At 41.5% G+C, this 24,832-nt stretch overlaps 1 protein-coding gene across 1 annotated transcript; it reads left to right on the top strand.

The window, feature by feature from the left end:
* Positions 1-2,351: 2,351 nt before the first annotated feature.
* Positions 2,352-22,918, top strand: SLC30A8 (solute carrier family 30 member 8). Its single transcript, XM_074846675.1, has 8 exons — positions 2,352-2,431; positions 10,045-10,249; positions 14,211-14,349; positions 18,188-18,341; positions 18,849-19,038; positions 19,440-19,545; positions 21,631-21,765; positions 22,773-22,918. Exons 1-8 carry the CDS (start codon positions 2,352-2,354, stop codon positions 22,916-22,918), a joined length of 1,155 nt encoding a protein of 384 aa, XP_074702776.1.
* Positions 22,919-24,832: the final 1,914 nt, after the last annotated feature.

Raw genomic sequence — 24,832 nt, 5'->3', positions numbered from 1 at the left:
ATGATTGGATATGTGACATTTTTAATGTAGACTCAGAAACAAACTGCATTATTATTGAAAGCTGAAGATGAATTTATTGAGATGGTCTGAATAATTTCTCTGAAGCAGAAATTCCACAGACAGCTGCTGTCTCTCTCTTAATGAGTTTCAGAGTCTGTATAAAGAGGAAACCCAAGTCTTTGTGGAAAGCTCTGTAGAGATTTCTTTCTATCCTGCCTCACAGCCTGTCTCTTGAGAAGCACAACCATCAACACTGACAATAATAAACACAAAACAAAGGTCTAGATTAAATGCTGGGAATGATCTATGGCTTTGTTTTGCTGGTGTGCACCTGAGGCTCAAGACCCGTTTGCAAAATGATGGAAACTCATCTATCTCACTAACAAAAGTTACATGCTTCCAGTGATTTGAAACAGAAACAGGCTTTATCTGTAATCTTCTGAGGTGAATTTAAAATTTTCCTTAAATTGAGGGTGCTTAGACCTGATACTTTGGCTTAGCACCTTAGAAAGACTGTGATCTATTGTAAATCAGGTCCCAGGCCAGGTTTATTTTTCAGGCATCCCCGATCTGTGACAGGATGCCAGTGTTTGGTGATTTCTGAAGGAAAGATGAGTTGAGAAGCACACAGGGACACTGCAATAATGGTGGTATTTACGGGATGGGGAACCAGCAGAAGCTCTTGTTGGGCATAAATTATAAGCCTGTGTCAGGTTCCAGGGTGCACAGCTGGAACGGCTGCCTTCCTTGTCTTCCTTCCTCCCTCTTGGGAGCAGAATAAAATTGTTATTTAATGGCATTTCTGGGGTGACAAGTAATGTGGTACTTCTGTTTTGTAAGATTTCTGAAAATGCCCAGGGTCCAAACTTTTCATTCTTGGACCTGAGTCTCTTCTCACATCATTCAGTGTCATGTCCAGTAAGTGGCTGCAACTTTAAAAAACATTAAAGAGCAACTTTTTAATGTCCAGAAGAATCTAGGAAGAACCAGGAGTGAGTCAGAAAATCGATCTCTTCCACCAAAGGGGCTTATAATGGTATGTACGTGGTAATAAGCACCTGGGAAATATCTCTTGAGAAAAGGACCCTAGAGAGGCACAGGTGACAGCACATTGTAGAAAAAAACATGTATTTTTGATGCTTGCAGCAGCTGTTCAGAAAGGTGTTTGAGATACCATAGGTTCCTTGGCTTATGGGTTCCAGGGAAGTGTTTGCACAGCTGGCATGTGGGAGGCAACATGTGGATCTCTGATGGTGTAAAAGAAATTTTTTGTATTTATATGATGTACAAATGTGCCTCCCTGCCCCCATGAATCTCAGACAGAGTAGGTGTTTTTCAAGTTGGGGAAAGGAAGGGGAGATCCCATCTCATCATATACATATTAGGCTATCTGTGGTAAAGGCTGAGAATTTAAATGCAGCATCCAGAATTTTCTCACTGCCTATTTCTAAACTCTCCTGCAAAGGCAGTGCACAGGTAGGGATCTCAATCACAGTCTGCTTCTGCCATGAATACGGTAAAACACAGGCAGCGCCAGTGCAAAATTTCCCATTAGTGCTGAAGAGCATGTCTGAGGCCAGGCTGTGAGAGAGGTGAGGCTGGAGGTCTTCTCCTCCCCTCCGGGGACTGTGGCTGTCGACAGAACTAACAAACTGAATAAAGCAGAAATAAGAACCCGCAGTCCTTCCTGGTGAAATGAGGATCTCAATAACCTGTGTCACAAACGGCAATAATAAGCAGTCTCTTCTGTTTCGAACCGTTAGGAGCAAATGTGCCAGGGGTAGAAATAAGTCTTTAGACCGATGACGTAGATTAAAGAGGCTTGCGCCGAGCTGAGGTGAGAGAGGTGTACTTTCCTCCCTAGCCGAGGAAGCAGAAAGACAAACAGTGATTTGACTGTTTCCAGGCAAATCAGGCTGTTTTGATTACCTTCATTCTCTCTTTCAGCGCGCCTGAGCAAGCACCTGCATGCACGTTGGTGTGTGCACAGCCACGCTTGACCCCAAGCCAGTGACTGGGAGAGCATGCACCCACTGCATGACCAAAGAGCATATCACAGCATCAAACATGGTGGGGGAAAAAAGAAAAAAAAGGAGGGAGGCCCAAAACCTCCAATCTGACATACTCAGCAAGTTGCTAGTTGGCATGTTAGTGATGCCACCAGCACTAGAGAAGTAGCTTTCTCTCATGGTGGGTTTATTAAGAAGATTATTAAAACCTTTTTATTTAAAAATATTTGGCAAAGACTTCTGCATAAGTTGGGAGGGTGTTTTTGACCGCATCCACTTCCAACAGAGAAAAGAGAGTTTAACGGGGGAAGAAACCCAAGCAAAACCCCACCGACTTTCCTCATGGCTGCCAAAAAGCATCTTGAAAGAGCTTGCCTTGTGAGTGAGAGGGACACCAAGAAGTACTCCTTGGCCCTAGACAGGTAACACAACTCTGTTTCCTTCACTGACATTGCTTTGTCTTTGAGAGCAATATGAGATCACTGATCTGCTGACAGGCTGCGAAAGTCGAAGTATGGGGAGTTTCACAGTGCGTACAGGGAACCAGGGAACATTTTTCACTACTTTCAAAATGTTTTGTTTGATTTTTTCCTTCCCAAACTTTCTTATTAAATGTTTGATGCATTTACTAGACAGCAGCCTTATATGTCTGCATCTGTGATGGATTGAACCAATCTACTGTTGAAACAAGTGTCTCCTGCTATGTATTTTATATGCTTAGTAGATTTATTGTAGGATGCAAAACCTCATGGATTATGCTGCAATTTTAGGCTGAATTATAATAGTGTTATTGACACCGTGTTTGATTCAAGGTTTGTTCATGCTTGAATGTCTAAATAATCTATTTGGTGTGAAAGAAATGTGATGCTGTTAAGGACTTGATCTTGCAAAATTTTGTTTGTGTGGATAGTCTATCAGACTTGAAGCAGATGTACTTCTTGCATGCTAAAGGTCCTGTGAGTAAATGCTTGCCTGAGTGAGCAAAGACCCTCTGAAAACATACAATATGCTGTAGCTTGGGTTAAAAAATGAGTATAAATGTCTATCACAAAATAGTTTTGCAGTTGGAACTTATTTTCATTCTTCCTCTTGACTCAGACCAGCAAGTATTTTTAAAAGAAAATAGCTGCTCAGTTACAATTTAGCACCTCTTGACATTTCCATTATCTCATTGGTTTTCAGATTATTTATTGCTTGGCTCTCTTAAAACGCGTGGGACAGAAACTTGGCGTAAACACTGTCAGTTCAAATGGAAATCTGTCTCTTCATGTTCTTATACTGGGGTCACTGCCATCGTATTTTAGTCATTTGAATGTCTGGGTTATTATTTAAATATTATTGCATGGCTCCATAAATATACATGACACTGTCCAAAATTACTTTTGTGGTAATATTTATATTTTAAAATGATCCCATATGATTTTGCAATTCATTTTAGTTACTGAAGAACTCAGAGCTTTTTAGATAGTTTGCAATTTTGTGGGCACAGCCTCAGTGGTTGAGGTCCTTTAGCCCCTGGCCACCTCTGGACACAAGGACATCTCTGGACAAACCCTTTACACAGTGTGGGAAGGGGTGCCCTGAGACAGGGATAGTTGTTAGGCTGCCCTGTGAGGAAGCCCTCATTTTTCCCCAGATCACCAGGAACAGGGAATATCCCCAGTGAGAAGAGGGGTAGGATGAACACTGGGTGCAAGAATCCCCAACAGCTCATCCTTCCAAGAGCTGACTCACCTTCTGATGAGGTTGATTTATTTCCGATAATTATTTCTTAATTCAGGACTGAAGTTGGTTGGGGCAAATTGCTGCAACAATTGCAGTTGTTGGGCTGATTGCTGCAGATATGCCCAACAGCCCCAGAGCTTGATGGCCAGTCCCAGGAGGGATCCACAGCAAAGGTCCTGAGCTGGCTGAGTTATGGCAGTGGTAACTCAGCTCACCAGCAGGAGGAAGACTTGTCTTCCAGGCATGTGGCATTTGTGTTGCCCCTCCTCTCAGCTTTTCTTGCCAGGTGAAGTTTTATTAACCGCACAACCTAATTAATCTGTCCCTGCAATAACCAGGGGTCTCCCTGCTATTTGGAAGAGCTGGCAGCTCAGGGGAAGCCCTCACCCTGCTCCCCCTCACAGTCCAGCAACGCGGGGTGCCAGCCTGGGGGCCAGAGCCAGCCTGCCCAGGGACCCAGCATGGCGGGGTGATGCAGCCTGCTGGGCTCGGGCTTGCACAGACCAGCTGCACGCACAGCTTCAGGTGTCTTAAGCTGATCAGTAGCAATAAGCTCATCTTAGCCTTTGGTATAAATTACCACATTTTTCCGTTCCCTGTGTGTAGGCTTAATGAACAGCTCTAATGCTTTCAACAGAATTTATTTTGCACACAGATTGCCTATTTCTTTGCCATCCCCCAGCCTCTTTCTTTTTAATAAATGCCATTATTACAATACACAGGGAATAAAACTGTTTTTATCTTAACCATGTGAGTAGGAAGTCTGAATACAGGCCCTGTTCCCTGAACACAAGGCTGTGGGGGAGGGTGTTTTGTATATGCCAAGCTGGTCTGTAGTCACCAGCAGACTTGGATGCATTGAGGTCTCCCATGCCAAACCTGAAATGTTTACAAGGGGGTGGGCTTTAACTGAGCTTTCTGAAAATCAGGTCAGCTGTAGGCTTGTAGGATAATTCAGATTGGAAGGGACCTCAGGATATCTCTGGCCCCACCTCCTGCTCAAAGTGGGGTCAGCCGAGAGATAAAACAAGGCTGCTCAGGGCTTTATCTGGTGTAGTCTTGAAAAAAATCCCTCAGGATGGAGACTGCATGACCTGTCTGGACAATCTGCTCCAATACTGAATTATCCACACAGTCAATTTTTTTTTCCTTATATTCAGTCTGAACATCTCTTGTTTCAATTTATGTCATCCTTCCTCCATGCACAGCAATAAAACTCCACCTTCTCAATAACATCCTCAGAAATATTGGTAGGTTGCTGTTAGGTGTCCCTGAAGCCACCTCTTCTCTAGGCTGGACAAGTCCAGTTCCCTCAGGGCAAATGCTTCAGCCCTCAACCATCTTGGTGACTCTCTGCTGAACCTGTGCCAGTTTATTGATCTCTCCTGTGCTGGGGACTCCAAAACTGGACACTATATTCTAGATATGGTCTCAGAAGTCTGTCCCAGGTGCAGGACTTTGCATTCATCTTTGCTGAATTTCGGTAGGCTCCTATTGGCCCCTTCCTCCAGCCTACAGGCAGCCTTGTCTTCCAATGTTTCAGCTGCATCTGTGGGCTGGCATCACCTGCCAACTCAATCAGGGTGCACTCCACCTCCTCCTCCAGGTAATGGACAAATATATTACTCAGGACTGGTCCCAGGATAGGACACCACTTCTCACCAGCCTCCAGGAAGGGTATGAACCAGAGTCTGAAGCTGAGCACTCAGAACCTTGTGCCTTATGCAAAAATGTTCTGTAAGGCATATCAAGTGAGATATGTCTGCCAGGCTTATACCAGTAAGCAAAAAGTTTGAAGTGAGCCTGGGAGATGATTTTTTTCAGGTGGAGATTGATTTTCTATAACAAGCGTGTAGGGAATGTTTTCTTCTTTTTTCTGCCTTCCTGCAAGTGATATGAAAACTCTTATGGGATCACCAAATAAAGGCTTTTCACCACTCCTTGTGCTTTGCAGAAGTCAATGCTCAGGAAAACTTTAGGTGTTTCTTGTGACTTCTGAAGGGTTTTAGCTGTGGGCCCTGTGTCTCCCTTGTACTGGCTTGCCACCTGGCCCCAGGAGCACACAGTACCTTAGGGGACTCAGCAAAACCCATCCCATTGCTTTTGCCCTCGTGTTAGGTGACATGAGGACCCTCTAGAAAGGACTGTGTCTGACAGTACTGGCCATACACCATCTCCTTCAGTTATGCCCACTCCATCTTGGAAAGAAAATTAGAACTGAGATGGTAAGAGGTAGGGAACAGAAATTAAATAAATAGGACACCAGCTCAGGAAATTGATGGTTCATGGGTATAACAATGATACATAAAATCATGAATGATGTGATGAAGGTAAAGAGGGAATGGTCATTCATTATTTCTAACAGTACAAGAACTAATTAAAATATCAGGCAGACAGCTTAAGAGTAAAAAAGGATGTATTGTTTTTAAAAAAATCACGATTAAACAGTGGAACTCAACACTTTCAAGTTATCCAGTTTTGTGGAAGAAAGATCTGTAAGGGACTATTAGACACAAGTTCTGGTTCAGCCATCTCCCAGCCTCCAGATTTGTGCAGCCAGGGATCAGTACTGCCCTAGACGTGTTCCTTTCTTGTACGTTGTCCTTATATATCCCCTCACACTCAGAGCAGAGTTTGGATACTTGGCTACACGCACCTTTGGTCTAACTCAGTACAGCTATTGTTATATTGTTATGCAGAAGGAAATTTATTGACAATACATTTATGCATACATGGCCAAGCTCTCAAAATGAGACTACATAAAATAACCATAGGACAAATTCTCATCTAGTAGACATCTAAATGTATGCAAATATATAAATATTTATCTTTGGTTTGTGCCCAAAATACTGTTAAAGGAGAATCTGGACAGCCAGGCTATAAACAGGGTCTTAAATAACTTGGAAATATTCAGGATTGGTACATCAATTGAAGTTGGAGTGGTGCCAGCCTAAGGGAGGTGACTATGTCTTTGATAAATTTTTCTTGGAAGGCAGTTTCATTCTTCTTTCAGGCACCAAAAAATTACTATTTTCCCTTGTGAAGAAGATGCTCTCCTGTGGGAAGTGCAGTGATTCCACATTTTTCTCTTTTGACTGGGGATCTCATAATGGTCTAGGAGGATGGCAATTATTCCTGTCAGCCTGCAGATCAAGGCACCCAACAGATCAAGTGAAAACAAACAAAAGGAAGTTGTAATCAAAAGCTCTTGCTAATGATTTGTATGGAATCTGCAATACGTATCAAGATTTTCGCCTTCTGCCCTTCTGGGCATGACTCAGTAGGAGCCTTTCTGTGACGTTCCCCAGCAATCTTTTTTACAAAGGAAAGAGAATTTGAAATGGAGAAAAGATGATTTTCTAATCTGGAACTCTGCTTGCAGTGTGCTGGTGCAGAGATCTGATGCTCAAAGGCTACATCTTGCTCTAACAGACTCAGAAGGGGTTTATGGTTTGACAGAGCTGATCTCTGCACCTTAAACTTTTGATTCACACATTTATAAAACTGTCTCTTAGATTCTTTTAATTAGTGGCAGGCTGCTCTTGGAAGAAAAAAATAATGGTTACGTACAGGAGCTGGCAGGAGTCTTCCTAACTCATCAGGCCAGGTGCTGCTCTGCGAGTTCAAAGGGAGCAGTGAATGCTCGCCACCTCTGACAACCAGGCCACTTTTATTTAGGTACCCTTTAGATAGAAATATGTGACATTTGTGGGTTTACGCTGTCTCTGTTTGCTATTGCATCTATTCAATGAGATCTGTGGACAGTGCTTTCCTACCCCTCAGTGGTACTCTGAGGTTTTGTTAGCTGATGGAAAGACTTGAAGATTAAAAAAGGGAGTGGGATCACAAAGCGACCTATTTTGTTAACAGCAAGGAAAGGATTTGGTGGCTCAGAAATCTGCAGGGGTAATTTTGGCATCCCAGCCCTGACAGGCTGTTGAGCTGATCATGACTCATGTCGTTAAGATGATTTTAATGTTCAATGCCAGCTGATGAAAATTGCATTAAAGGGAAATTAGTTTTACATGCAAACTGTAGAAAAGCATTGGAAGTTAACTCCAGAGGGGGATCACAAGAAAGAAAAACTTGCATGCCCTGATCTCCAGAGGAAAGCAAGAGAACTACAGTATGTTATTCAGCCATCTGGAAGGAATCAATTTGTGGTACCTTCTAATTCATCAGGAGAATATTGCACATAAGTGACACAGTGCACATGAGGAGCCTGATGAATATAAAACTAAAGACAGGAGAAGGACTGGCTAGCGGGGATCCCAGCTACCAGATGGGCAGCTCATTCCCCAGATGGCCTAGCTCCTATTTATTTGTTGTTGTGAGGAAAATAAAGGAAAACACTGACAAAAAGACTATGAAAATTCACTGTGTCCAGGCATCAGGCATTAAATACGACCGGTTGCTCTTTCATGCAAGCTCCTCACGTACATGGGGAACAGGTCGCCTCTGCTGAGCAAACAGAGACCACACGCTAACCTGGCTGGGAAATGGGCTGACTCAGGGGAACATGTTGCATCCTTGGAACATTTCAATAATATTTACAAAACCAGTTCCATGCTGATTATCTATAGTTGCAGGACTTGGTTGCCATGGTGGGTCAGCTCTTCTTTCACCAGTACCTCTATGATGCTGATGAACATGAAGGGGCAAGGCACCCACAGCTCTGTGGCTGCCTTTGCCTCTCGCTCATTGGTGGAGTGCAGGCTGCGGGGCATCTGGCAGGACTTCAGATGCACTGAGCAGCTGCAGCCCCCTCAGGCTGCCCAAAAAGGCATCTGGAAAAAGCTTGTGATTTCAGTGCAGTTTTTTTCTTGACATCGACTACTGCAGATTGGCAGCCACTGGCATGATTCCTTTCCAGCGAGATTTTAGGAATCTTGACACTTCCATAAACAGTGTAGAAACGCTACATAAAGTCACCAAGATCCATGTACTTCCTGGAGCATAGGTCTCCTTCACACAACTGAAGAAGCAATTCTCCTTAGTCCCAAAGAAAAGTCCTTAGAATGGGGAAAAGAGGCTGTTATTACTGGGCGCAGTTACGCCCAGCCCCACTTTATGTTCCCAGGCTGATTTCAGACTCAGAAACAGAGTGAAGGTGGCTGCATTCCTGGGCAGGCTTGCGAACTACGGCCCTGCACACACAGACCTCAAATAGCTGTAACACGTGGTTATATGGAAGTTATGTACATGCATCTGGGCAGAATTCACCTTTTGATGCCACAGTGTGCTCCCACAAGTCTCAGTGCATGGCAAGGGATGGTTCACCAACAGGGTTATCACATCAGGAGTAGCTGTGGCAGCAAATGTATCTGGGGAGACATAATGGTTTTCAGTTGAGCCTCCTGGGACATGTTGTTTGGTTTTTTGGTTTTTTTCCATTCTCTTCTCAGTTGAGAGATAAGGAAGAGGGAATGTCCTTGCTTACCAGACCACCTTGGGGCCTCCCCTGTGGGAGTCTCTGGGCTGCTCTTGTGAAAGCACCAGATGTCATGGTCATCCAGGAGCTCCCACAGTTGCAATGATGTAATGTGCTTGGCCCCAGACCTCTCTACCCTCATCTCATATTTCCTATGCAGGAGCCCTGAGAAGGACAGCACTGAGGTTTTGTGGCAGAGCAGATTTGGCTGGGAAATCACCTTGTCATGGAGCAATGCTCGAAGAACCACTTCTGCTGAACTTCTTGCCTTTCTATGAAATCAGTGGCACAAAGGGGTCAGCATACTATGAAGATTTGATTTATTTGATTTTTTTTTAGGTGTCTTTGAAACTTTTGGGCTAATATTCTCTACGCTTAGACCCTGCTGATAGTTTTTGTACATGCAAAGAGAGGACAGAAATATCTTTAGTCAATTATATTTGAGAAAAAGAAGATTTTTTTAAAAAAATAGTCTTCCTGACAAAGCTGTTGGGAATAAAAAAATGAAATTTTCCATAGAATTGTCTCCATGCTATGCTGAATTTGGTTACTATCTGCATGAGGTATGACTTTTTGAAAATCATACAGTGTGCATAAAATATACAGCCTAAGAAAGTCACCCTGTGCTTCATAAACTGCTAAATGATGTAGGAGAGCCTAAAGAGCTGGGAAACACAGCCAGAGCCATCATTTCATGTGCAGCTCCCTCCTGCAAAGCCCTGCCTGTGTGAGCAAGCCTCTTCTATGACCTGCTCTGCTTTCCCAACACTGCTTTTATCCTTCAAAAGCATTAATTACATAGTTTCTGGGGCTGCAGGTTAGACACCCAAATAAACATGTTTTCTCTTTTTTAATCTTCTGTTTCTTTCAATCCTGAAGGATGAGCTGGCATCAGAAGAATTTAAATGAAGAGAGGCAGCAGCAGGAAGCAGAAGTTACTGAAGCTAATCCAGCATATCACTGTCATGGCTACTCACAGGCCTATGAGAACAGAAAAAGGGAGCACCATCAAGCCAGAAGGAAGCTCTGTGTAGCATCAGTAATCTGCATCTTCTTCATGATTGCTGAGATTACAGGGGAGTATGTTTGCCCAAAGAGAGCTCAGTTCGGTGCCCAGCACAGCCATACTCATGTCCTTTTGTATGCTCTTTGATAGGGACCCGTGATGCACGGAGGTGAACACACCTGGGATAAAATAACTCTCCTTTCTTCTCAGTCTTTAAAAGAATTGTGGGATTTTAAAACTGAAATTATCAAAATATTTTCATATATTCATTTAAGAATTGAATCTGGGTAGGAATATAAGATTAGTTAATGGTCTGAACTGTTCTCCCAGGTCTTTAAGCCTGGCTAAAAGTGGCTAGCATGCGTTAGCATTGTGTCACAAAAGGTTTCTAATAAATTGGGTTACATTTTTTTGGAAAAGATTAAAAGATTTTATATATTTATCCAGGCCAGTGAGACCTCAGCACTGATGAAGGCTGCTAGCAGCAGGATCTGATATAAAATGCAACAGTCTTTACAAAATCCAGGGAAATCCAGGGCCAGATTCACCATCTGCTTTTCTTCAGTTAAGTCAATGTATTTATACCAGGGCACGTTTGTCTTTTAAATTGGCCTGCTGGTGTGTCTCGGGATCAATGGAAGTTTATTCCCCTGTCTAATTAGCTTTCACTTCTGGACCTGTCCTACAATATCTAATATAACTATTTGGCTTGCTCACAGAACATTAGCTTTCATTTTGTCTCACCAATCTGCTCTCTGCATGGCTTCTGTGATATTTATACCCACCTGATAGTTCCTGGCTCTTTAATTTCCCCTTCTCTTCAATGAGGTGAGGTAAGATAAGGCATAAGGAATCCCACAGACTTTTGCCATATGTGCCACAGGGGATGTAACAAAAATCAGCCAGGAAAGCCTCTGAAACCCATGTTTTCCCAGCTTCAGCTTGCCTGGAGCCCCATGAAAATGAAGGAGAAAGGCTTTGTCTTCCCCACAGGTGAGAAGTGGAGACACTGAAAGAGCTGCTGCATTTCTGCCTTCTCCCCTGGCTGCCAAACCCAGCAGGGACTTCTCCAACTCTTCCCTCCCACGTGCTTCATCTGCATGAAGACCTGTTGTTTGTAGGTCACGTGCAATTCCCCCATGAAATCTGGTGCATACCACTAATCTCCATGGAGTAATTTCCAGTGCCAGAAGCAATGCATTACTAACAAAACCATATAATCAGTAGGCTTAAGTTTGGTGAATGCAGCAATGCTGGAGGATAATTGGAAGGACAGATGATATGCTAACTAAATGTTTCATTTTGCTTAATGGATCATACAACTTTTTTGCAGTGACAGCTTAAGTAACAGGCTTGAAGACCATTTTGCTTCAGACCATTAAACTTTGACAAACCAGTTATTAACTGCAGTTACAGACAGCAGTCTATAGAGATTTTTGTAATTATGAACCATACATTTAATTTTTTTAATCATTAGGCTAGACTGCCTGTGCCTGATGATTGACCATTGAGTGACTGACAATTTCTACTGCTTTGTGGTATACAAAGCTATAAACATACATTGTGGGTAATAGTAAGTCATAAAGGCCACTTGTTGGGAATATTGATACAAAGCAATAAAAGCCTATAACTGTTACACAGGCTTTACTATTGAAAATAAAGAATATGTTCCCCTTCCTTCTCCTCTTAAGGGCAAACAGCTTCAGTGGGCATTATTATGCTAAACAGAAGAAACAAAGCTGCATCACTTTCAAAAAGGTTGAAAAGTTGTGCTTCTTTGAATCCCTAGATCTTTCCTGTGATATTTTTGCTCAAACTGGTCTGTGCTGGCCTGTACTGCTCTCCCAAAAGGGGCACTGTTGGCTGAGCCTAATACACCAACTGTCTCCAAAAGATAATTATCTTCTGTTCTTCTTATGCAGATACATCACGATCTCCATAGATTTGGAGATATCAGTCAAACCGATGACATCCTATGTACAGCCCTGATACAAAAGAGCTTTCCAAGGATTTTTAGTGGCTAAGGACCAAATGCAGATTTCAGAATACTTTATTTCCATTTGGGCACTAGAGAGAGAGACAAACGCTGCATGTGTCCTCATGTCAGAAAGGAATATAAAGACTTGACCACATTGCTAAGATAAGCAGACTGAGATCTCAGAAGCTCACCCAAGGCATTAATTATGCCAACAATACATAAAATAATAATTTGCCAACATTTTTCAAAGATGGCAGGCTAGAAGCAAGCTTGTGTAATGCTGTCCCACAGAACATGGAAATACAGTATCTAAAATGCAATAGGGCTCTGCAGGCAGCTTGTGCTCTACATATTTGATTGCTGAAAGATAGCTGATGCCTTGGTTGGTAACATCTGTGCACTGTCAGACAAGCCTACTTCCTTCTGCTATGCAAAATTGCTTCCCGCTTGAGAAACAGCTATCCTGCAAACAGTGAAACTCTAAGAGCTGTGTCATGGCTAAAAAGTATATGTGCATTTACACATGGCGCATGTTCTGGGAAATCCTTATTCTCTTGAATTTTTCATTTTACTGCACAGAATGAGATGCCCCCAAATTCTGCAGTCATGCTTGCTCCCTTTTGGGAATTAACTTTCAGGCAGCTGTAAATGAGATGTATAGGGAAGTAACAGAGAAAAACAATATATGCCCTATATGTGCAATATACATTCTCCTGCAGTACAAACCATACAGTATTAGGTATTCTAATCTAAAATCTGCATATGGGAGAAAATTAAACAAACAATCCATCCTGCTGGCATGAAGACTTTCCATCTATAAGGAAACAAGAGATATGTCTACATGTCCCTTTGGCAGTGGTATCTTGCCGAAAGTTTGAATGAGGCATTTTATGATGTTTTTCAGGATTCATTGATTCTCATATGGGTTGTGATCAGGAGAAATAGGTGAGCTGAAATTAATTAAATGACTGAAGAAGGATGGAAATATATTGCCAAATTCAGAAACTAGATGTTTTGGCTCTATTATTTCACATTTCCATTTTTCTACATTTCCACTGTGATGAAAAGATTCCCCTGTTATAACAAGTTGGCAGGACAGCTTCCTGCCTGTGATCCTTGTCTTCTCCGGCAGCCACCAACAGCTGGGGTAGTTTAGAGCAATCTTTTAGTTTCTTTGGATTTGCCTTTAGCCCTGAGACATGGTTAGACGATTTTGGCAAAATAATGATATTTAGCTTACTGGGTAAAAGAAACGTGGTTTCAGATGGCCTAAAATGTTTTGGGGTTTTTTGTGTTTGCTTTTTTTTTGTTTTTTTTTTTTTTTTTCCCAGGATTCACATGAAACCAAAACCCCCCAAAGTGAAATGACATTCAGACACATTTTTCCAGCTCTAGCAGGAATATTAAATCATGTATTACAGATGCAAAATGATAGATTAGTCCTGCACACAGAATATTTTTCTCTATGCCCTCGCCAAAATGGTCAGTTGTTTATCACAGCTTTTCTACTGGGACCTTTCTTTTTACTCCTGTTTTAGTGTTGTCTGTCACAAATAAGCAGTTGGGCATCCAGCCATCCAAATCTCAGCAAGAACATACGTATTTCCCTATAACAAATAGGAAATTAATCCCATAAACTAAGTATCTGAGTTTCTGTACATATATAAAAATATCAGTGATCTGTGAAAAGATAGTGGGACAATACTGGAAATGGGATCCCTAATACTGCTTTTCACAAAAAAATATGATATTAAAATTGTCACAGCAAACCAGTCCAATAGTAATATAACCACAGCACTAATGTATCACAACGCTTATTGTCCTTAGAACTCTGTCTCTCTCCTGGACAAAGAAATTTAGCTTATTTTTTTCTATTAATTCATACCTTTCACTGCACAAATGAGGTACAAAATGAAACTATCTTTGAAGAGTTTTGAGTTGTGTGTATGATCACCGAAAATTGAGTGTTCCCTTTGATTCACAGCAAAGCAGTTTGATCTGGTTGACCCAAACTTCTGACCAGAGCCATGACATGGATGCATGTTTCACACAGGTGGGCAGATTGCTGGGAGCCTGGCAATAATCACCGACGCGGCACACATCCTGGTGGACCTGACAAGCTTCCTGATCAGCCTCTTCTCACTGTGGCTTGCCTCCAAACCTCCCACCAAGCAGTTAACTTTTGGGTGGCACCGAGCAGGTAGCAAACATGTCACAGTATGAGCATGTGGAATGGGAAAAGGTAGTCATCATAGCCAGGGACTGGAAAATGTGCCAATGTCCAATGTAGGTCTGCAGATATTTAGAGATAGTGCATTAATGCTCTCAAAGCCCCCAGGACACAACAAATAGAGGAAGCCAGTGAGCTTCAAAGAAGTAAAGAGCACAGTCATCTCTTATCTACAAAAATGTCTTTCAGTTCATTATTTAATGTAGTTTTGGGCTGGTGCTAGCTTTGGCTGAGATAACAGCAGCTTCCCTCAGTGACTTGAGTGTGAGGAAAACCAAGTTCTCAATCCACTATGAAACACAAGTTTCTATAAAAGCAGCAATACCCAGAAAAATAAGGGTCTACTCTATTTATAGAATGATAAAGCAAATCATTAAATTGTTTAAAAAAGATGGCAATGTTATATTTATAGAAAAGTGAGATCCTTTAACATTTACCATTTTCTAAATCCTCTCTCTGCATTTCTCTTTATCACTGCTGTTTTTTATCAGATGGAAGCACTGGTAGGTTTTTAAAGTTCTCTGTCCTCAACCAAAATGAATATATTTACAGGTGACGCCTAATACCAAAAGTCTTACAGTCAAACACAACTGCTTTTACAAAAGACAAGACACCAGCAATATTAGCTATGAGAAAAATTTTCTGGGGGTATGATTCTGTTCAAGATTTAGACACCTAAATATCAATGTCTACACATATGTGAGCACAGGGTCCAAGTTTCCGATATGTCCAACAGAAATCTAGACTCCATTTAGCTGCTTAAACATAGAAGCCTAGTGCTACATCCCTAGACTGATGCATGGGAATGGCAGCTGTCACACAAGACCCAGAGGAGACTGCACAGGATGCCAAGAACAAGCCCAGGGTATCTCAAATGCCACTAGACAATCATAGTTAAGAAACTAGGAAGTGTTTCCAGTCAGTCAATGGAACAGGGAGCTATGTGAATCACAATTAATTTGATGTCCTTTGTTCACAAAGAGAGCTTAGACACTTAGCTCACACCTACATGAGGACATTTTAATTTAGTTGTCCTGGTCTGGAAATGAATCCCATGCTGCATGTCACAGGGCTCAGTTTAGTTGCTCATATGTAAGTGATTAGTGCTGTTTGAAATGCCCTAATGTGTTCCACAAAGTCTCTAGCTGCCACTCCATAAGCCAATGGGTCTTCTATACATCTTGTGTCAAGCCATACATGGAGGTGTCAGTGTATCTCAAATGGCTCTAGACACCTACGCACCTGAACTGAGGACTCAGATGATAAATGCTTCAAGGATGTTCAACATGAAGGTCCAGAAGCAGCTTCTGACTGAGGATGTCTGTTGGCCAAGGTTGCTTGTAGCTGCAGAATGTACCAGGGAATACATATGCCATAGTCATCCTGTCTTTATATGGCTCCCTAACTATATTCTACCAACTCGGCTACAAACAGGTTGCTGGATGAGGGGGGGGTTTACCATGACTGAAGCATTGCTGGCATCATGCAGACAACACACAGCTGAATTTTGCAGCCTTAGCAAACTACTGCTTACCGTCAATTGATCCATAACTACTTTTTGTGTTTATGCTCTCCTAGTCTGGGAAGAAAGGAAAGTGAAAGAGGGACTTCTCTCTCGCTGATGTAGGCAGGTTCAGCCACCTCATGTAACTTCACTCTGTCTGTGTTAGATTTTTTAGTTTTTTGCCATTGCAATGCAGGATAAAAATCTTCTTTTTATCCCGGTAACAAAGAGAACCTCACATCAAATGTCTGTGCTATTTAATTGCATTCCATGATAGTTATCCTGTTTCTTGCTTATTTTCCCAGCTATATTTCCAGATTAATATGCAGGTGGGTGCCTTAATAGAGTAGCTGAGGGCAGTCAGGTGGGTGGCAGAGTCACTGTGCACTGACTACCAAGGTTTCGCAGCTGCAGCCCTCCATGACACTGGAAGCTGTATTTTCACTGCTTTTCTCAGACTGATAGATAGGGTTTGTCATGCAAAGGCTGTGTATGACAGGGCTCAGGTTTAGCAGAAGCCATCTGAATGCCTCCTGTCCTCTATAGCCAGAACCAGGCAGCAGAACCAGTCAAGACAGCAGTTCAATGCAATCCTTTGGGTGTGCAGCTACTTTCAGCAACCTGGCTAGAAGCACAATATTGAATGAAACTGGTAGTGTGATTCAGACCTACTTCCAGGTAGGAAAGCTCTCTTCAACCTCAATTTCTTTATCTCTGGTAGGATTCAGAGATTCCCAAACAATACTACACTATTGTTTGCTGTGCTCTGTTAGCGCTAGTAGTTCTGAAGAAATGTAACTGAGAACATCTTGAGTAAAATACTACTATTTAGTACTACTGAACTGGTCTGTAAGCTTAGTTAAACTTTTGCTAAGATAATACATTGAGAAGTAATATGTATTTTCACCTGTGTTGGTAAAGATGACCTCTAACATACTCCATTGTGGAGTATATGCACACATGCACACAGATATTCATACAAGTGTTCACAAAATCTGCTGGCTTCTTGCATGCCAATGATAGCATAGACATCAACGACTTCAGCTGGGCCAAACTTGCAGGGTTTCAACCTGTAACTTGCAGTAAAGATACACACCAGATATGCTTTATGTTAGCTTCTCTCTATCTACTTTTAGATTTCCCTGTCAGCACACTTTCATTTGTTATTTTTCTGGTTTAGACAAAATGTTTCTTTTGATCAGCATCTGAAGCTTGGACTTCTGCAAAAAGAGTCACCCTCATAAAAATATATTCAAAATCATAAGTTGAGTTTCAGCTGTTTTCATGGACTGACAGTGGAGGTCTGCAAGTGCTTCATTCTTTCTGGCTATCTACTGACTTTCACTTTACTGTGAGCTTTTATTTTCCTTGGTATTGTCTCAGTTGTGCTCATAAAGCACCACATTTAACCATTCAAGTCACATGGCAATTACTAGTCCCACATCCTATTAAAAACATGCTGCACGTTCATACAGACATCCCTGGTCCTCTCCTATGGCAGTGCAATAAAAGGTGGCCTTGGGAGATGGATTTATTTGAGCCCAACTCAGAGCCAATAGAGACAAAATTAAATTTTGCTGCCTTAGGGAAAAAATAACTTATTTCGTCCTCATCACTGCTGGTGGCACAAAAATGATTTTGTGGCATTGGCAGGATGAGTCCCAGGAGAGAGAAAGGAGAGCTTTTGCTGGCAGGACCTTGTTGGGGGCTGTCACTGCCTTTCTGAAGTGTGAAGTGACAAGAGGTGTGCAGAAACAAAGGAGGCTATTGGAGGGGGGTTATGTCTGCCAGTGGGTTTGGGTGAGCTGTGCCTCTCTCCTTCCCTCCAACCTCTGCTCCTGTGACCAAGATAATCTTGTTGGGGAAGGAGGGCTGGTTCCTGGGGTCTTCACACCATACTGGCAGGGCCAGGCAACTACATAAGATATAAAAGAATTGCTCTTTTATCCTTCCTTCCCATTACAGCTCCTTTTGCTCCTCCCAAAACTCCCCAAATAATCTTTTTCATCTCTTCAGTTTCTCCAAATACTGCATGAATTCAACTCTGGATAGGGGACAAAAGTAGGAACAGGTAGAACAGAGCTAAGTCACCACATGCACAGGGCTGCCTTGGGTAGCCACTGGATTTGCTATGATCAGAATGGGGTTTGGCCCATTCTTTGTGTGCATCAAGGCTGCCAACACACAAGAAGTAACTCTCCTGGCTGTAAAACTCACAAACCTGGAAGCATTACCATCAATCTCTTAAAATTTCTTGAATTTCTGTTATGACTCCTGTTAAAATCAAATTATTTTAATTCCTAGAAATTCTGGGAGCTTTGATGTCTATGATAATAGTTTGGATGGTGACTGGTCTGTTGACATATTTGGCTAGCATGAGGCTGCTACACCCCAATTACGATATTGATGCTACAGTGATGCTCATTACCTCTGCTTGTGCCGTGCTTGCCAACATCCTGTAAGTTACTTTGTTTTCCTTTCCATATAACTTTTGAACCTTGAACCTGCTTCTGTATTTCAATAAAAAATGATAGAGAGATACTGACCTCAAAAATATTAAATGTTTATGAGTTTCATAAGGATATGGAAAGGGGTAGAGAAGAGAGATCCTGCTTCTCATTGAAGGTCGCAGTTGCTCTCCTCTTTTCTGTTAGCTGCTATACTGGGAAGGGAAATTATGAATGCACAAACTCCAAGAAAAGATTAATCTCCATCTCACTTTTTATTAGATGTCAGAACATTCAAGAACTCTATAGAAAATGAGGCCTCATTAATTTCCCTGTTCACAGACTTTCTTGTTTGTATAAAAGACACTGAATCACCTTAGCCACTCTGCTTAGTTGCCTAATGTGTCTGATTTTACTGTTCAGCATTCACAAGTGAGAGGATTGATGACGCGTGTGACATCACTGCTTTCAGAGATGCAATAACCCCACTGATGTTTGCAGCTTTACATGTCTTGCAGACTAAGCTTGATTCTGCACCAGACTGGCCATGGGCACAGCCATGGGGCACAAACCAGGGAACACGTCTCAGCCCCTCTGGAAAAGGCAGCTCTGAGCAATGTCAGTCTGCGGGCAGCCTTTGTGCACACCATCGGAGATCTATTCCAGAGTATTAGTGTGCTAATTAGTGCACTTATCATCTTCTTCAAGGTTAGTTTTATTAGTTCACTTACCTTCCTCACAATTAAGGATAACAGTTATTCTCATAGCATTGTGACACTAGGTACTATGTAAATATTTTCTCTGTCTTAATGGTATACATTGTAATTTAGTCAAAGACAATTATACTTATTCTTGGGAATTGAAATGACTGTTAAGAGTGTTACACTTGCTTCTTGGTGTTTCAACTGCAAGGAGGATACTTTGGTGTCTCTCCCTTTCTTTATCTGTAGCACCTTCATTCCCTGTGCTGAGGTTCCCTAACTGGCAAAGGTCAGCACTCATTCTGTACTAGATAAATGGAATATATTATTCTTTGAGATTAACTAATTAAAAATGGCAATAACCAACAACAATGAAATTAACAAAGTGATGTGTTCATATTTTTCTAGCCAGAATACAAAATAGCTGACCCAATCTGCACATTTGTGTTTTCCATCTTTGTTTTGGCAACCACCATCACCATTTTAAGGGATATTTTGATAGTGTTAATGGAAGGTAGGACCTGATTCCAGGATCTATGCAGTTATATTTTGTTTTTTTCTCTCTCTTTCTCCATAATGTTTATACTTGCTGGCAAAAGTATAATAGCACACTTCTGATTCAGTTTCCAATATTCTCATAATTCTGATCATACTTTAAACCTAATTAAAATTTTAATCAAAACTGGTTTTTACCACTGCACTAGAAGATTTATACATATGCCAGCTTTTGTAAAAATCTGTGTACTAGTGTTTTGCTAATGAACTCCCAATGTGTTCCTAAAAATGAGTTGCTTTTGTTTGTCGTATGTATAACATTGCTTTTTATCACCCCTTTGGCATATGAGATGTCTACTTACTTTGTTCATTGTGTAATTCCTTTACCCATGTGAAATACAAGTCTTTGCCAAAAAAAAACCTAAAGAAAAGACTGTGCTTTGAACTGTGTCTGTGAAATAGGCTGAGTGCAAGAGGCAGAAGTTTAAAATATTTTTAGTTATGCCAGTCCAGAAAAGCAAGCTGATGGAGCTTTCGAGTCGCATTCAGTTGCAAGGGAATAGACAATTCTCAGCACATCAGCAGCAAGAACGGCTAGGCTTAGCAATATTTAATTCTGTCAGCTATGGGCCTGAACATTTGATTTGCAAGGCCAAATGACTTGAGCAGTCATAGATGCATGTTTTTGCCTTCCTTACACTGAATAATATAATGCAACCTCTTTCTCAGCTATGAAGACATAAGGATTAAAGGGAAAAATAGCTCTAACAGCGTAGGTTTTGAATGGATATGAGTTACTCAGTATGACTGTCTGGATGGCTATTTACTTCTCTCTTTCACTCTGCACCTACTTCTGTTTCAAGGAAGAAAATTTCCAATATTGTTTTACAGTAAAGTTTCATTTTAGGGTTGGTTTGCTTTCAGTGAGATAGAGATACATTTGTGTAGAAGTGTACCTAGACAGAACGCAGCAGCTGGCTGTATCTTGGCTGCCAAAAAATCAGAAGATCTCTTGATTACTGAAAAAAAATCTAACTAGTAGGAAGGCTTGGCAGCCCCTGACACTCAGGGGTCTTTTTCTCAGAGCAGTGATCCCCACCTTCTGTAAGCAGTGCTGACACGCCAAAATTGGCAGTGCTCTGTTCCCTACTGCAGCAAGCCCTTTTACACTGTCCTCCTGGAGAGGGCTCTGATCTTCTGTCTTATAAGTAGCATATTCTGCCCAGAATTTTCCAAAGAGAAATTGGATGTTGGAGTTGGTATTGGAGGTGGCTCTTACCCCATGCATCCAGTCTGCCCAAGGGTGTCAGCCCCACAGACCCTGCGACTGACTGTTATCAGTTACGGTATGAAAGACAAAATTAACCAATACTGTGCTTAGCACTATTATACTTCATAACTGATGGCATTGAAAATATTTTTCAGTTTACTGATTCACGTGAAGCATGATGAGCATAGCTGTTCACATGGGCATAGAGGTGCATTCCCCTCCACGGAAGATCTGTAGTTAAATTCCTTGGTCAAATTTGGATTTAGATTAAAGTCTGAATTTCATGTTGCAGCTCACCCTATCACCTTCTGAATGAAGGTCATCACCATCATCATCTTCTGTAAAAAGGCTCATCTAGGAAAACAATCACTGATCTACTCAATAACTAGACCTGGGATCTATTATCATCTAAGATTCCCGAATCAAACATTTTTATTCTTTATGTTTGTCTTTCCCTCTCTGCTAAACAGATGCTTCTCTATTGTGTAAATGTATTGACGCCAGAATCCCTCAGAGGTGCTCAGGTGATGCCATAAAATCTGCACTCACAAAAGTTGTTGGTGTAAAACTAAACAGCCCACTTCCCTATGTAAAATGGACCATCAGAGTATGTCATAAGACATGCATGAGTCTCATTCTTCCATGGAAAAGTATAATACAAGGGATAGAATTAAATTTCACAGTGAATTCTGTGAAAGGCTTTCCAAAGCATTAAATATTTTAATAAAAATTATACATCTAACTGAATAAAGGGTCATAATGCATTTTCCTCTAATGATCATCATTCTTATATCTTCAAAATATGTTTTTTTTCCACAAATTTCTCCTTTTAAGGAACATCAAAAGAATTTGCTTATGATGCAGTGAAAGCAAGAATTTTAACAGTTGAGAAAGTGGCGTCTGTTCACAACCTTCATCTTTGGTCTCTGACAACAAATCAAACTATTCTGTCTGCTCATGTTGCCACAGGTCAGTAAATTTCTGTAAATGGGGAGTGAGTATTCAGCTGCTGCCTAGTAAAGGTCAGTCTCTCCTGATTGGGATACAAGTGACTGTATATGTGTTGCTTATTAAAACAAATGTCATCATTTTGTTGGAAAAATAACAACAGCAACAACAAAGCTCTCAAATCCTCCTCACAGAAATCTTGCCAAAACAACAGGGACCTTTACTTAGCCCAAAACTTGAAAACCGCAGAGGTTATGGACCAAGGAAGTACACTACAAAATATTTTAAATAAATAAGGAGAATTAGACCCAGACTGGATTTTTTTCACAATATCAAGTAGATTTTGAGGTGAATTTGTCAAACTTGAAAACTGTTGATCCCTATAAGAAAAACTTAGAGGGCAAACCTGCATTCCTGATCCATCTATACCTGTAAAACAATCTTTAAAACATAGCTTGGAGTGTAGAGGTAACTCCAGGGGAACAGTTCATATTTAAAAATATTTTTAAAAATTATAGTCCTTATCCCTATTGACAAACTGTCCATGCCCCAAACAATTTTCTTGTTTATCTGTTTGCTTTGCACAAGTTAAGGTTTATTTAAGAAAAAAAGTCCACCTGTGTTTAGCTAAGAGCAGGTTCAGAGGCAAGGCCCTTCGTGGAGTCCCCACTTCCCAAAAAGAGTGAGTTCTATCAGCCACCAGAAACACTTGGCACTGGTGCTACTCCCTGACTGAATGAACTAATCTTTATTAAGTATTTCTGCTTTCCTCCAGTCTTCTGCCAAACTGAATTTCTTTGGTGATTACTCTTAGATCAGCTCTTGCCAAAATTGCATATTCCAACCACGTTTGAATGAACAAACTTTTGCTGACATGAAGGTTCTTGAAAGGAGGATAAAAAGGACAAGAAACACTTCTTAAAACAAACTTCTTGTTAGAACTTTGTGAATAGTTTCTGTCAGTAAACACTCTTCTTTAAAGTATTATATTATATGCATTTTGATTATTTTCTGTTTGCTATCTATAGTAGACACAGTGGACAGCCAGAAGATTTTGAGAGATATTACCCAAGCCCTGTTTGAGCACTACAGCTTCCATTCCATCACCATTCAGATTGAATCAGGAGAGGATCAGAAACAAGACTGCTACTTCTGCCAAGAGCTCAGGGATTAAAGGGAGCAGTATGCTATGCAAAATAATGATCCCTCCTCTTACAGGTCAATGGAGACTGTATGTGCTGGTTGTATGTAATTGTTTAACAACAAATGGTAATGAACTGAACTAAAAAGCTCTGCCACTGCGAGCAGTGCATGGACCTTTCTTTGTTGGTACCATCTACCAGGTGAGAACACGTATTGGATCCATCCATCAGCTAGATTACCTCTTCATCAGCGGTTACTTTCAATTACAAGAGAATGTATCTAAATTATTCTTGACTAGAGCAGCAGATTGGCACTAAAGCAACATTTAAGAGTGCCTGTTTGTAATCACAGGTAACAAAAAACTAATCAACCTTCAAATCAACCAGCAGACCAATTATCACAAAATGTAATTAAATGTAATTTTGGTGTTAGCAAAGCTCAACACTTACTCAGGATAAAAGAGAAAATTTGAATTAGTACGAGGGATGAAGAGATCTGGGAAAGAAAGATGGTGGCATGTGCTTTCTTTGCCTTTTGGCAGACACTCCTCCTCCTGTATATTAAGGGAAGTATCAGACGTGTGCCATATTCTGCAGTGTGGATCACTCCATTTACATTTGACAAATAGCTCTTTGTTTTTTATCTAGCCCTATCCATTTTTCATGCAGCCCTCAGCTAGACTCTTCTGCAGTATTCTGCAGTATGGGCAGTATTCTCTACTATCAAGACAACCCATAATTCATAGCGCACTGCATCATGATAAGTTGTGATGGAATATTTGTAGTGGATTTTTGGGTGTCCGTGTCACAAGGTACCACTGGGTCATGACAATAAAACTGACCAGGTGCTCCTAGAAAAGGAAAAAAATAATTAGGACAAAGAAAGACTGTGGGTCGTTGTGAACATCATGTCTGGTGTGCTTCATAGTGTGGCCTGTGGGGTGTTACTCAGTATTGCTACATCCCTGAAGTCATATCAGATAAATGAAAAATCCGTTGGCATATCACACTGACATTCACTGTACAGGGAAGGGATGTGCCTCTCCTTCAGACAGCTAATTCCCAGATTCCTTAACAGGATGTGTTAAATCTTCCTCTTCTGCATACCTGGCAATGGTTACTGCAGAACTGGGAACAAAGAGTTGTGTCTTGCTTCAGTGCCTCCATTTTTGTCCAATCAACTGAATTAAACTCTCACCTGTTAGCAAAAACAAGGGTTGCACTTCAAACTGTATGACTCTTGTGGTTTAACCCCAGCTCGCAACTAAGCCACCACAGAGTTGCTCAATCCCTCCCTCCCAGTGGGATGGGGGAGAGAATCAGAACAGTAAAAGTGAGAAAACTCGTGGGTTGAGATAAAGACAGTTTAATAGGTAAAGCAAAAGCCACGCACACAAGCAAAGCAAGACAAGGAATTCATTCACTGCTTCCCACTGGCAGGGAGGTGCTCAGCCATCTCCAGGAAAGCAGGGCTCTGTCATGCATAACAGTTTCTTGGGAAGACAAACACCATCACTCTGAATGTCCCTCCTCTTCCTTCTTCCTCCAGCTTTATATGCTGAGCATGACATCATATGGTATGGAATATACCATATTTGTGCATAGCATTTGACACTGTCCCATACAACATCCTTGTCCCTAAATTGGAGAGACATGGATTTGATGGATGAACCACTCGGTGGATAAGGAATTGGCTGTATGGCTGCACTCCAAGAGTTGCGGTCAACGGCTCCATGTCCAAGTGGAGGGGGGTGACCAGTGGCGTTCCTCAGGGGTCGGTGTTGGGGCCAGTGCTGTTTAACATCTTTGCTGGTGACATGGACAGTGGGATTGAGTGCACCCTCAGCAAGTTTGCTGACGATGCCAAGCTGTGTGGTGAATCGACATGCTGGAGGGAAGGGATGTGCCATCCAGAGGGACCTTGACAGGCTGGAGAGGTGGGTTTG

Source organism: Strix aluco, chromosome 1 (genome assembly GCF_031877795.1).
Source record: "Strix aluco isolate bStrAlu1 chromosome 1, bStrAlu1.hap1, whole genome shotgun sequence".
Taxonomy (NCBI): domain Eukaryota; kingdom Metazoa; phylum Chordata; class Aves; order Strigiformes; family Strigidae; genus Strix; species Strix aluco.
The sequence above is the reverse complement of the archived record's forward strand: the minus strand, read 5'-3'. Positions and strand labels throughout refer to the sequence as shown.